Below are 14,700 nucleotides of genomic sequence, written 5' to 3'. Positions count from 1 at the left end.
ACCATGATATATGTGTATGTATAATATATATGCCATGGTGTGTGTATATACACATACATATACACACAAATATATATATATATATATATGTCACTATGGAATATATTATATACATATATGAGTATAGGTAGAAGGATAGATGGATAATAAAGATACATTGATGAATAGATTGATAGATATATAAAAGAATGATGGATAGATTGATAAGTGAATGATGGGTTGATGGATGATAAATAGATGAATAATAGATTGATAGATAAGCATAGATAGCAGATTGATGGATGGATGAATTGATAGATAGATAGATGGATATATAGATAGATGATGGATGGATGAATGATGGATGATGGATGGATAATATATGAACTTATCAGCATGTTATCTTCCCCTTTAGAAAATTAGGCCTTTGGGGGGCAGGAACCATGTTTTTCCTTTTTTTTTAATCCCTCCTTCTCCATTTTAGCACAGCCTCTGGCACAGAGTGAGTGCTCAGTGAATGTTTCTTGACTGCCTGCCTGCCTGAGAAGCTGAGCTCAGGCTCCTTCTAGCTTGGAATCTCAGATTTCAGTAGCCCTCAGTCCTCAGCGATTCTTTGGAATATCTCCCAGGAAGACTCTGGGGAGGGAGACAGCACCGTCCTGGCCGAAAATCTGTCCTGACCTTTGCAAGAAGAGCTCATGGTCTCTTCTTGGAGTGGGTCTCTCCCTGCCCCAGGACCAGCAGCAGCAAGCGCTTCTGTTTGGGTTCCACAATCACGTTCAACCTGTTCATGGACATGCTGAGGGGCAGAGAAACACTATTGGGCATTTACTATCTGTGTGATTTCTGGCAAGCTCCTTCCCCTTTGTGCCTTGGTTCCCTCCTCTGTAAGATGGAGGTGTCTCAGTCCCTTCCAATTCTTCATCTATAGTCTTCCTTCCTCCCACCCCTTTCTCTCTGTCTGTCTGTCTGTCTCTGTCTCTCTCTGTATCTGTTTCTCTGTCTGTCTCTCTTTCCTTTTTGTAAAGCATTTTGTAAATGCTAATGCATGAGATCAATGTTACCTATGATCGTTATTGGGAGAGAGGGAGTAGGGCAGTGTGATATAATGGATAGAATGCAGCTCGGAATCAGGGATCTGGGTTCAGACTCTGCTCCTGACACTTACCAGCTGTTTGATCCCGAGCCAGTCACTTAAACTTTCTGAGCCTCAATTTCCCAGCCTATAAAAGAATGATCTGGGCTCAGTGATTCTGCTCCAACCCTCCGCTCCTGCTTTCTTTGTTCCCACTGGCATGTAGATAACAGACAGATACTGTAGTGGGTGAATGTTCCATGGTGGGAAAAACTTCCTGAGTGGGACAGCCATCTCCTGCGGCAGGGAGAGTCCTCCCTGGCAGGGGCTGGATGCCCATGGCTTCTATGATCATTCTACAGGGCATGCCCGCTCTGCCCCCGGCTGGACTGTGTGCGTGCTTGATACGCGGGGACTAGCCGCCTGTGAGCTCCCTCCCCCCTCCCACTCTGCAGCCCTGGAACGTGTTTCACTCATTTCCCTTGTCTCTCCCCCTTATGTAGGACCTCGCACTCCCGGGCCAAGGCGGAGGCAGCCCTCACCGCAGCTCAGAAAGCCCAGGAAGAAGCCCGGATGGCCAGGATCACTGCCAAAGAGTTCTCACCTTCCTTCCAGCACAGGGAAAATGGTGAGTTTGCCAGGATCGGGGAGGGTTCGGGGCAGGAGGCTGGACCAAGTGGCTGTCTGAGAAGTGCCCAAAACGTTGGACGCTCTCCTCGTCACCCATGATACCAGGCTCTGCTAATCCCAGCATCCGTGCTCTGCTCTTGAACCCTTTCTCACTTCCTGCCTCCAAAGGGTATTGCAGACCACGTGGGTGTGAGCCCATGTATTTGTGTGCATCCATGTGTGTTAGTGCAACATATGTGCATGTGCACTTTGTGCATATATATGTGTGTCAGTGCATTGCTTTGGTGCAGATGTGTATGCGTGTGCACGTGTGCATTTGCTTGTGTACTGTGTATATCAGTGCAATGCTTTGGCACGCAAATGTATGTGCATACATATATACATCTATGTGTGTGTTCATGTGGGTGCTTGTGCACTGTGCATGTGTATGTGTGATAGTGCATTGCTTTGGTGTGTGAATATATTTGTGCATTTGTGTACAATGTATGTGTACATGCATATATGTGTACATACATGTGCCTCTGCATTGTGTGCATGTGCATGTGTGTGATAATGCATTGCTTTGGTGTGTGAATATATTTGTGCATTTGTGTACAATGTGTGTGAATATATGCATGCATGTGTGTATATGTTGGTGCATTGCTTTGGTGTGCAAAAGTATATTCATGTTTGTGTGCACATGTGTGGTGCATAGCTTGTATTGCGTATGTATCATGCATGTGTACACATATTGTGTGTCGAGTTTATTCATGTTGTGTTGCTGTGTGTGTGACATGTTAGTGCATGTGCTTTTGTATGTGAGTGTGTCTATTTCTGTGTGCATGTGGACACCGCTGTGCTTATGTGTGTGCATGTGCATGGTGTATACATGTGTGGCAAATAGAAAACATTTGTGCATTGTTGTGTTGCACACATATATGTACCTGTGTGTGCACATGTTTGTGCATATGCATGGGTATGTAATTGTATTGTGTGTGCATGTGTGTATATGCCATGTGCAGCACTTTATATGTACATGACTATATATGTGCACATGTATGTTGTTTGTATGTGTGTGCATGTGTATAAAACTCTACCTTGTCATTGTCGCAGCTGGCCCCTGATTTCGTTCTGTGTTGCAGAAAGTTCTTGTTCTTGCAGAAAAACACAGGACTGTGGGTCTGTCGGACTCTTTCTGTCAACACCTTACACTGACATTTCTAATTCCCAGGTTGGGATGAGCTGGTGTTCCTCTCCCTGGGTTATTATAGCTGCTCCCCCCGTGGCCCCCCCGTCCCCCATCATGCGTGTGTGGATGAGTGTGAGCCCCAGGCTGTGCTTTTCCACCCTGGGCTAGGGAGGAGATGCAGCCTCCCTGCCTCGGGCTCCTCGGGGTAGGGGGACGGCCGGGGCGGGAGGGAGGCGGGGCCAGCTGCGGAAGCAGCAGCGTCGGAGGCAGAGTCTGCCTGACAGTGATGCTTGTGATCCTGGACATGCCCGTCATCTCCCGGGGCTGCAGGTCCTCAGTGAGCCCTTGGAGGCCCCTCCACCCGCTTTGTGCGACTTTCCCTCTACCTAGTGGACATCAGTGATGCTGTTTCAAGATTAGTCCACTGTCCTAGGATTGCATGGGGGCCCTGAGACATTAAGAAATTTAACCATATTTACTTAAGGCTGGATGCATCACAAGGATGTGGCTGAACTTGAACCCAGAACTCTCCTGAGTCCAGGGTTAATTCTTTGACTGTGATCTCTCCAAGCTGTCTCCATTCCCCATCCCCACATCATTCCTGGTTCATCAAAGACAAAGGACTTTCTTCTTCTCAGCACTAACCCCTGAGCCTCACTCCTTTGTGTTAGGAAATGGCTTGGGCTCCCAGAAACAAAGTTCCCAGACACAGCCAAGTGTCCGCGGCTCCCCAAGACACTCCCCACCTGCCTGGGCCTTCTCTCGGTGGGCAGCGTGAGATCCCTGTTGGGGCAGCCCCCCCCCCGGCCTGCACGCCCTTGTCAGAGTCTAGCATTTCAGCCCCAATGCTTGTTCTTCTTCACTCTTTTATGAAGAATTTGACAAGCATTGAAAAGAGGCTTTAAATACACAGAAAAGAACAAAGAACAGCGGAGGAGAATACCCAGGGCTCCCTGTTTCAGAAAAGTGAGCTTTAAAGTAACAAGAGAGTAACCAGAGGAAGCCTGTTTCTTTGTATCCTCTTTGTGACTCTGTTTACATTTGTGTGTCTTTTAATGATCTTTCTTTTCCTTCTTTTTTTCCTTTCCCCCTCTTCCTTCCTCCCTTCTTTCCTTCTTTCCCTTCCTTCCTTTTCTCCCTTTTTCTTTCTTTCTTTCTTTCTTTCTTTCTTTCTTTCTTTCTTTCTTTCTTTCTTTCTTTCTTTCTTTCTTTCTTTCTCTCTTTCTTTCTCTCTTTCTCTCTTTCTCTCTCTTTCTATCTTTCTTTCTCTCTCTCTTTCTTTCTTTTTCTTCCTCTCTCTCTTTTTCTCTCTTTCTTTCTTTTTCCTTCCCTTCTTTCCCTTCCTTCCCTCCCTTCCTTCCTTCCTTCCTTCCTTCCTTCCTTTCCTTCCTTCCTTCCTTTCCCTCTATTCTTCTGTACCTTTTTCTCCTTTTTTTCTTTCTTTCCTCCCTCTCTCCCTTCCTTTCCCTCCCTTTCTCCTTCTCTCCCTTATTTTTTCCTTTCCTCTTTCCCTCCTTCTCTCTCCTTTTTTCTCTCCCTCTCTCTCTCCCTCCTTCTTTCCCTTCTGCCCTCTTTTCTTTCTTCCCTTCCTTCTTGCCTTTCTTCTTTCTTCCTCTCTCCTTCCTTTTTGCTTCCTTTCCTTTTCCTTCTCTCTCTCCCCCTCTCCCTCTTTCCTCTTTTCTCTCTTCCCACTTAATCCCAAGCTCACGTCTCTCTTATAATTCCTCCCAGCTCCTAGCCCAAGTAGTTTAACTAGGTCTCACTTCTACAACTTTCAGAGATACTTGGGGTCTCTTTCATAAAGCATCTTCTGCTCAGAGATCTTTCTAATTCTCTATCACCTCCTGAAAGTCATGTTTTAGATCAGGGCTTCTTAAAACTCTTTCTTCTCATGACCTCTTTTTGTCTAAGAAAGTTTTACATGATCCCCAAAATATAGATATATAAAATAGGCATGTAAATCAAACATTTGCTTATAATCATAATTTTGTAACCCCTACATTCAGTTATGAGACCCCATATAAGGTCATGAACCACAGATTAAGGACCTGGATTTTAGAGAATTCATCATATCTTATGTTTAATTTGTTCCTTGTTTGGTCTTTGCACTCTTAGTCTTTTCTGTTTCTCTTTAGAAGTCTTTGCAAGGCCCAAAGCTAATGTTGAGGACTTTGGCTGGTGACAGTTTCCTTACCATAGTGTGGACTTTGGACCACAGCAGCCCTGGACAGGTTGGGCCTGGAAATATGGTTGTGGGCAAATGTGGCCACCTGGAACTTGATGAAACATCATGACAAATATTGAGCCTCTTATGTTTGTTGGGAAGCCCAGCCCACTTTTTAGAAGTGTGAGGGTCCTGATTAAATGGGCTCCCTCTGACTCAGTGACCCTGCCATTAGGGAACATTTTATCTTTATCATTTCTGCCTAGGTTGGGAGTCTTGGGAGCCAGGATGGGGGCCATTTTGCTTCCAATTTTCAAAGTGTTTTATTCTCCCCCCAATCCCTTCGGCCCTTGAATGAGGTGATCGGCCTGTGGGTGCAGGAGATGGGCAGGGAGGACTTGGGTCTGGCTAGCTCTGGGACATGAGAAGTCCCGGGAAAGGAGTAAGAGAAACAAAGACATTGGCATTAAAGTGTAAAGGCTGCATGTACTGTTTTGCATTTTAACAATGATTCTTCCAGGAATATCACATGCTTAGGAACTAATTTTAGCCAAAGATCATTTCCCAGCTGGGTGAGCTGCTCAAAGGCAGGATTGTGAAGATGAGTTCTATGGCATAAGGCTGCCACCAGCACTCTCCCACAGGTACCTCATGGGTGCCCTCTCCAGGCACTGTCACCAGCGCCCACCTTCAGGACCTCTCGCCGGGCTCTGGGCCTCTGGCTTCCAGGACTGCCCAGGCCTTGGAGCCTGAGGGTGCTACCGTGAGTGGCAGAGTGACCCCGTGCCACCTGTGGTGTGCCAGGGCCAAGCAGCAGGTTTAAAGACAAAGTGCCTCTTCCTCTCCTGCCCCCTGCAGTTTGGCGAGGGCCCATCGTACTTGTGACGAGGAGGGCAGTGATGGAGAAGCAGAAGCATACTTACTTGGGGTTCTCAGATCCTGAACAGATGGCGCAGGGCTGGGGCAAGGTGAAAGGCTCGGCTAATCTGTGGATCTAAATAAAATACGTGGTGCTCGAGTGAAGGCTGGAGTGGGCCCAGGAGGGGCCTTGGAGGAGAACAGGGAGCTAGAAGGTACAGCTGGGAATGGGCAGGTGTCTCTGGAGCCCTTTGTGATGGAATAAGAGGACAGAGGATCACAGAAAGCAAGAGAATGAACTTCAAGGTCAGACTCTTTATTTCCCAAATTTCCTCTGGGATTAGCTGTTGGTGGGTGGAGTGGAGGAGAGGTCAAGACAGGTGTGGCCATGACCAGCTTCCAAGGCACCTCTTAGAATGGTCCACACGATTCATTCATTCACTCTGCAAACCTGGTTCAATCCATTCAGCAGCCAAGAGGTAGCAGGAGGCAGGAGGAAGAACCACATTGGGGAAAGAGGACGAAAGAGTCCCTGTGGTGGGCATGCAGGGAGCAGCGAGCCTCTGCACTCAGAGCACCCCTGCTGCCTGCTGTCTGCATTGTCTGGGCCAGTCATGTCCCTTCTCTGTTTGGCCTGTTTCCCCAAATCAGAAATAAGGTGGTTGGGTTAGATGATCTTTAAAAGATCTTCTTCAACTATAGATCCTTTGACTATGAGCTAGAACACTGATTTGTCGGTTAAGAGCCTACTATGTGCCAGGCACTGTATTAAGTGCTAAGGACATGCGCACACACACATACACACTCTCTCTCTCTCTCTCTCTCTCTCTGTCTCTGTCTCTGTCTCTGTCTCTGTCTCTCTCCTCACCTTTTTTCTCTCTTTTCTTTCAATCTTTTCCTCTTCCTCTCTCCTCCCTCTTCCTGTATCTCTCTCAATTTCTCCCCCTTTTTCTTTTCCTTTCTTTTTCTGTTCCTCTTTCTCTCTTCCCCACTCTCTCTTTATCTTCTACTTTTCTTCCTCTCTTCTTTTAATCCCTTCCTCTTTCACTCTTTTCTCTCCTTCTCTCCTTTCCATCTTTTCTCTCTCCTTCCCTCTTCCTGTATCTCTGTCAATTTGTCCTCGTTTTTCCTTTTGTTTTTTCCCATTCCCCTTTCTCCCTTTCCCACCAATATCTCTTTCTGTGTGTGTGTATGTGTGTATGTGTATGTACATGTTTGTGAGGGAGAGACAGATAGAAATAAATAAGAGATAAAGAAAGAAAAAGACAGAGTGAGAGACAGGGAAACAGATTGACAGACAGAAAAACAAAGACACAGAGAAAAGAGAGAGGGAAACAGACAGAGAGAAAGAAAGAGAGAGAATAGGGTGTGTAGGTATATACATGTGAGAGAGAAAAAGAATGTGTGTATACACATGTAAGAGATAGAAAACTCCTACTTTCAAAGATATGTTATCTAGGAATATTGTTCATCAAGAGCCTACTGTGTGCTAGATATTGTGCTAAGTGTTAAGGGCACATAGACATACTCATATTAAAAAATACATGCATATATGTGTATGTGTGTGTGCATCCATGTATACACACACACACACACACATGTATTTAAACAGAGAGCGAAGGAGAGGGTCTCTGTCCTCCAGGACAGGTTCTCTTTTATGATTCCCCTCCTTTTCCCAGCAGGCTCTCAGCCTACTAGAAATCAAAGAAACATATACAATGGTAAAATGCTAGAAAAGGAGGAAGCTTAGAGATTATGAGATGCACAATCCTTAATTCTAAAGAAAAGGAAGCTGAAGCCCAAAGAAGGAAAAACTGTTAAGGTTTGGGGGAGTTAAACATCTTCCAAGGCTAGGAATTTTTTTTAATCTAATCTAAACCCTTCATGGGGACAGCTTGGTGGCTCAGTGCATGGAATGACAGCCCTGGAGTCAGGTGGATCTGAGTTCAAATCCAGTCTCATACACTCACTAGCCATGTGACCCTGGGCAAGTCACTTAACCCTGCCTGCCTTCAGTGTCTTTGCCTAGAAAATCCTAGATATAGCTAAAAAGACTTAAACAACACAAATCTCTCATTCTGTAGTCTGCATTCCTCTCCTCTACTCCTATAGGGGCAGCCTCTAATAATTCCTAACCCTTCTCAACATTATAATCCTATCCTTCTAACTTTTCCTTTTCTAAGACAAACAACCCCAGTTCTTTAATCTTTACTCAGAGAACCATCAGCCATCCCCTTGTTTTTCACTGTTTTCCTCTGCATCCCCTTAGTCTTGAAGCCCAGAATTGAAAAGTACTCCAGGAAGGAGCTGACCATGCTGTCACTGAGTGATTATAGGAACTCTCCTTTTAGGTCTACATACCTCCCTTTTTATTCTTATTGTTATTTATTTATTTGCTGAGGTAATTGGGTTTAAGTGACTTGTCTAGGCTCACACAGCTAGGAAGTCTTAAGTGTCTGAGGCCTGATTTGAATTCAGGTCCTCCTGACTTCAGCACCAGTACTTTATCCACTGAGCCATCTAGCTGCTCTGCCCCTACCTTCTTAATGACAATCCTGCATTGATGATTTATACTCGCTTGGGCCCCATCATCACCTCGAGACCCTTTTCAGGTTTACTCTAATCTAGCCAGCCATTCTTGATGACCCATTTCTATATTATCCCACTCCCAAGCACACACACAGAAGTGAGCCAGGGCAAGAGGAGATCCCTGGTAAATTAGCTAATGCATAGGCCAGTTTTAAGGTCCAACATCCATTTATGCACCAGAAGTGATGCAATCTTGTGGCCTTGAAGGGGAGTCACCTGGAGATGCAGATTCTAGTCTTTATCTAGTATTGTGACGAACTAGCTGTGTTATCTTAGCCAAGTCATGTGAATTAATAGATTTTGAATTAGAAGAGATCTTGGTGGTCATGGTTCCATCCCATCATTTTATATATAAAGAAACTGCAGAGATTAAATCATTTTTCATAAGTAGCAAATGTCAGAATCAGGATTACATCAACATCCATTGGTTATAAATCCAAGTACTCACTCCTGTTATACCATTTTGTGCCTTAATTTTCTCACCCATGAAATGGGCATAATGATATCTGGTCTCCCTCATGGCATTAATAGTAGGGTCAAATAAATATGGAAAATGGGTAAGTACTTTGTTTCTTTTAATAGTATTTTATTTTTCCAAATACATGCAAAAATAATTTCTCTTACAAAACCTTGTGGTCCAAATTTTTCTCCCTTTCTCTTCTTCCCCCTCAAGACAGCAAATAATTTGATATCAGTTAACCGTGTGCAGTTCTTCTAATCATATTTCTATATTTATCATCCTGTACAAGAAAAATCAGATGAAAAGAGAAAAAAATATGGGAAAGAAAAAAACAAGCAAATAATTGCAACAACAACATTAATAACAAAGGTGCAAATATTATGCTTTGATCCACATTCAGTCTCCGTGGTTCTCACTGTGGGTGTAGATGGCACTTTCCATCGCAAGTCTGTTGGAACTGCCTTGAATCACCTCTTTGTTGAAGAGCCAAGTCCATCACAGTTGATCATTACATACTCTTATTGTTACTTGTTACTGTATACAATGTTCTCTTGGTCCTGCTCACTTCACTTAGCATCAGTTCATGTGAGTCGTTCCAGGCTTTTCTAAAATCAGCCTGCTCACCATTTCTTAAAGGACAATAATATCCCATTATATTCATATAGAATGGAGAAGTACTTTGAAGAACTGAAAGATGTCGTACCACTTTTAACTGTCTTTATCTCTTCTCTTTCTTTCTCCTTTTCTGTTAATAATTGATGGATTCAGAGAGGGCGAATCATGGCTAATTGATAATTGCTTGGGGGGAGGTCAGACACGAGGTCCCTGTATGGCAAAATGGGCAGGGAATAAGACCATCACATAACCCAAGATTACTCACTTAGAACCCCATGTAGTCTCTAGGTAATCTTGACATTGTGTTTCTCCTTCATATCTTCTTCTATAAAGGACTTGAATGCCAGAGGCCAAAGCGTCAAAACTCGAGCGACGACATCGAAGTGATCTCCACAGGGACCCCCTTGCAACAAGAAAGCCCTGAGCTGTACCGGAAAGGCACAACCCCTTCCGACCTCACCCCCGATGACAGCCCCCTCCAGAGCTTCCCTGCCAGCCCCTCCATCACACCACCACCAATCCCTGCCTCCCGAAACAAGAGTGCTCACTTCTCCCGGCAGATCTCTGTGGATGAAGAGCGAGGCGGGGAGATCCAGATGCTGCTGGAGGGCCGGGGTGGGGACTACCTAAGACCCAACAGCTGGGGCGATGAGAAGGTAGGGGGGTCGAGAGGGGTGCGGAGCGGTGCCCTGCGGAGCTGCCAGCCTGGGGACGACTACCGCAGCCGCAGCTCGGGTCACAAGCACCCGTCGTCCTCGTTGGGGAACCATAAGCCCCGGGAGAGGTGGGCAGATTCCCCCACCCCGTTCTCATGGACTTCCCACCACCGACCCAACAACCACAGCTCAGGAAATCCCAAGCTGCTGGAGTTGGACGAGAAGCTAAGCAATTATGAGATGGAGATGAAGCCCCTCATGAGGATGGATTCTTATATGCAAGAGGTGCACACCCAAAAAAGACACTACAGCAAAGCCGGGGCCTGCCGGAGCTTGGTGGAAGATCACCGCTCCGACGACCGGGCCTTCGGGGTGCAGAGACTGAGGTCCAAGTCCCAGAACAAGGAGAATTTCAGGCCGTCGTCTTCTGCCGAACCCACAGTGCAAAAACTGGAAAATCTAAGGCTCGGGGACAAAGCCGAGCCCCGGCTACTGAGATGGGACTTAACCTTCTCCCCACCCCAGAAATCCTTACCTGTTGCACTAGAATCTGATGAAGAAAATGGGAATGAGTTAAAGTCCAGTACGGTAAGTGAGTATAGCATGTCTCCTTTTCTTCAGCTTGGGGGAAGGGCCAGGCCATGGGGGAGCTCTCAAGATGGCAGCGGTCCTCCCTGGAGGACTATGAATTTAGAAGAAGGGACCTCAGAGGATATCTAGTCCAAAGCCCTCTTTTTACAGATGAGGATACCGAGCTCCAGGGAGGGGAATTTGCTTGCCCAAGGTCACACAGGCAGTAAGCATCACAGACAGGATTTGAATCCAGGTCTTCAGACTCCAGATCTGATGTTTTTTTCCACTGTACCACATGGTCTTTCCATTAGCAGGGTCTTAGGTTTGAGGGTTCTCCGATAGATGCCCCCCAGTGGCCTAATGAGGACTCCCAGTTGTCTTCATCATCCCCAGCTGATCACACTTCCTAATGTGTGACCAATTGTGTCTCCTCCTTTCCCCCTGCTGGAAGTGGGGCTGGATCTGTGAGACTGACAGAGGAGACCCAGGTAAAGGAAATCAGTAAAGAATGGCAGCCACACTGGGTGGAAAGCATATTGTTTTCATCAGGAAATTGCAAACTATTGAACTGCTCAGTGGGCAAGTAAATAAATCTCTATTAAGCACCTGCTGTGTACAGAGCCCTGTGTTAGTGAATGGGGGAGATTCAAAGTGGTCCTCAAACTTTTGTTCTCAATATCTTTATCCTATTAAAAATGATTGAGGATCTGTCCAAAGAGTTTTTGTTTATGTGGTTTAAAGTTATAGATATTGATCACATTAAAAATAAAAATTAATTATGAATTTGTAGACTCTCTGAACAGAGATTCCCAGGATGCTCTGGACCAGACTTTGAGAACCAGACTTTGAAACCTACTATATACAAAGCTATGTGCTAAATGTCAAATATATACAAAGATGAGAGACAGACAGACTGACAGAGACAGAAAGCAACAAAGACAGAGACAGAAAGACAGGGAGAGACAGAGAGAGAAGGAGACAACATTTATTCGATTGAAGGAGATAACATCTCCATCCATAAGGTAGTTAAAGAAAAGAGGGTGCAGCCATTGAGGGGGATCAACCAGTCAACAAACATTTTTAAATGCTGTGCAAAGTGCTGGGGATGCAAGGACAACCCCTACCCCGGGGCTTACAGACTAATGGGAGAAGCAAACATGGGAATGAATCGTGATGTCCAGGAGAGCAGCCAGGTGGGAAGTTAGGCGATGGTTGCTCTGAGCACTCTCCTCAAGCAGAGGAGCTAGAAAGTGCTCTCCGCTCTTCCCTCTCCATCTTCTCTAGTCAGAGGGAGAAACCCCAGCCCTGACTCTAACTTGCAGACGGGGCACTGAGGAGGTATGATCCTGCAGGAAGCAGAGAGAAGCCTTTGAAGGCTTGTAATGGAGGACATAGTGTTCACACTGAGTCTTGGGAAATGTGAGGAACTCTGTAAGGCAGAGGCGAGGAAGGAGAGCCTCAGTTGTGGAGAATGACCCCAGCAAGGGAACAGACACAAGAGATGGATTTCTCTGGGGGAGGAGCCTGAAGAAAGGCAACCTCTAATTAAGGGTCAGATTAAAATGAAATATCCCCTGCCCTCGAGGAGATTACATCCCACCAGTAGGTATGGAATTATCACAGACATAGCCAATCCAACATAGAAATAGGGCAGCATAAAGAGGCAGGAAGCAGAGAGTCTTTTTGAAGGAGTGAGCTCAAGATCAGTGAGGGGATTCAAGAAGCAGAGATGGGGAGGGCAGATTGAATGTGAAGAACTAACTCTCCAATAGAACTGCAGCATTGGGGTCTGGTGGAATGAGCGCTGGATGTGGAGTCGGAGGACCCGGGTCCAGATCCATCCCCAAATAGTTCCTACCTGTGTGACTATGGGCAAGTCGCTTACTTTCTCTGAACCTCAGTTCCCTCATCTGTGAAATGGGGAATAATAATACTTGCACTACTTACCTCTCAGGCTTGTGCCGAAAGCACTTCACAAACCTTAAAACCCCATAGAAATGGGAGCTATTCTTCTCAAGTGTTCAGAGGATGCATGGAGGCATTCGGCGTGTCCCTCCATGGGGCTCAGAGAGAGATCAGAGGTAAGTGGGATGGTTTGCACTTCAATTGGAGAAATAAGGAGGTGGGATGGCTTACCCGTTGGTGTAGTCTTGAAGATAGTGGGATGGTTTACACTTCAATTGGATCAATAAAGAGGAGGTGGGTTGGCTTATTTCTGAGTATAATCTGAAGGTGGTGGGATGGTTTATATTTCAATAGGAGAAATAAAGAGGTGGGGTGGTTGTTGGTATGGACTTGAAGGTTTGTATTTCAGTCAGCTCAATAAGGAGGTGGGATGGTTAATCCATTGGTATAGTCTTGAAGATAGTGGGGTGGGTTTATACCCTATCAGAAGTGGGGACAGCATTTAACCTCATCTTGTTCCCTTTATCCTCCCCAGTTTCAAACACTAATTCCAAAAAATACATCAAGATGTGGTCCCTGGGTCAAAAAAACTGGCATTTATGTAGTGCTTTAAGGTCTGCTCAGGACTTTATCCACATCATCTTATTTGACCCTCAGAGTGTTGTGAAACCAAATGTGAAAGATGTTATTCTCCCCATTTTACAGATGAGGACACTGAGGTTCCTTCTTGTTTTTGTTTTGGGCGGGGCAGAGAGGAGGAAATGGGAGAAGGACTTGGGTTCTCTGGCCAGATCTTCACAGATGTTCCCATTTCAGCTGCCAAGGAGAGCTTCCCCATTAGTTCCTTGGCCATATGGAGGGCTGATAACAGATTCACTGGCAAACTCCTAGCTTGGCAGGGAGATTTGTTTTAGCCAAATACAGGGTTTCTGAGGCTCAGAGAAATTAAGTGACTTGCCTGGAATCATACAGCAAATAAGTCTAGGAGGCAGGTTTTGAACTCGGGTCTTTCTGAATCCAGAGCCAGCTCTCTCCCCACTAATGCCACTGAATGCCAGCTCTTGCAAAGGGGGGAATTGTGACCTGCATATGTTCTGGCCTCTGCCTCCCTGTGTTTTTACCACTCACACTGCAGTTGCCCAAAAGTTCACAGTCCCATTTATCCAGAATATCCACGATCCAGAATGGGAATTAGAATTTATGGCTGATTAAATATTTTATTTAACCAAGAGATAACACATGAATTATCCACTTTTAAGTTTAGAATGACTGAATATGATCACGACAGAATCTCTGGGGCTCAGATGATCATAATTATAAAAGAATCCTGTATCTATGGATGGAAGGGAACTTAATGGTCCTTAAGTCCTATCCCCCTCATTTTGCTGATGGGGAAACTGAGGCTCCGGCACACTGAGTGACTTTCCCAAGATTACTTGGGCATTGTAAACATCAGGAATGGGATTTTAACCTTTCCATCCTCCAGAGTGGGTACTTTTTCTAATAACATTGTATAGGGGATGAGTGCTGTCAGAAAGTCAGAAAGACCCGAGTTCATATTTGGCCTTGAGTATTTACTAGCAGTGTGACTCTAGGCAAGTCATTTAAACTTATGTGCTTCCATTTCTTCATCTGTAAAATGGGGATAATAATAATAATACCTACCTCCCAGAGTTGTTGTAAGGATCAAAGAAGTAATATTTATAAAGTGCTTCACAAATCTTAAAGTCCTATATAAATGCTAGCTATTACTAGTATTAAAATAGTATAATAGATTATGTTGTGCATACAATTATATATTATAATGAATTATTGTATTACTGTGTTACTATTATTACCTTTGCTACTGCCGATCATAGTGTTCTTTCTATCACATTGGGCTGCGTCCCCGTAACCCATCTGAAGTACATCTACGTTCCCTCAGTGGACAGCCAGGTATAGAACTGGCTAGAATGCTAGCCTTAGAAGCAGGAAGATCTGAATTCAAATCCTACCACAGATACGTACTAGCTGTGTAATTTTGGACCA

The 14,700-nt window shown here is 45.1% G+C and overlaps 1 protein-coding gene across 1 annotated transcript in view; it reads left to right on the top strand.

The window, feature by feature from the left end:
• The window catches only part of JPH3 (junctophilin 3), a 190,962-nt gene that overhangs the window by 153,499 nt on the left and 22,763 nt on the right, over positions 1–14,700 (top strand). Inside the window, exons 3-4 of the mRNA XM_003758468.4 lie at positions 1,558–1,682; positions 9,872–10,782. Coding sequence (XP_003758516.1) covers positions 1,558–1,682; positions 9,872–10,782 — 1,036 coding nt within the window. The remainder of the gene's footprint in view (positions 1–1,557; positions 1,683–9,871; positions 10,783–14,700) is intronic.

Source organism: Sarcophilus harrisii, chromosome 2 (genome assembly GCF_902635505.1).
Source record: "Sarcophilus harrisii chromosome 2, mSarHar1.11, whole genome shotgun sequence".
Taxonomy (NCBI): Eukaryota; Metazoa; Chordata; class Mammalia; order Dasyuromorphia; family Dasyuridae; genus Sarcophilus; species Sarcophilus harrisii.
Note: the sequence above shows the minus strand (reverse complement) of the source record. Positions and strands in the feature narration are given on the sequence as shown.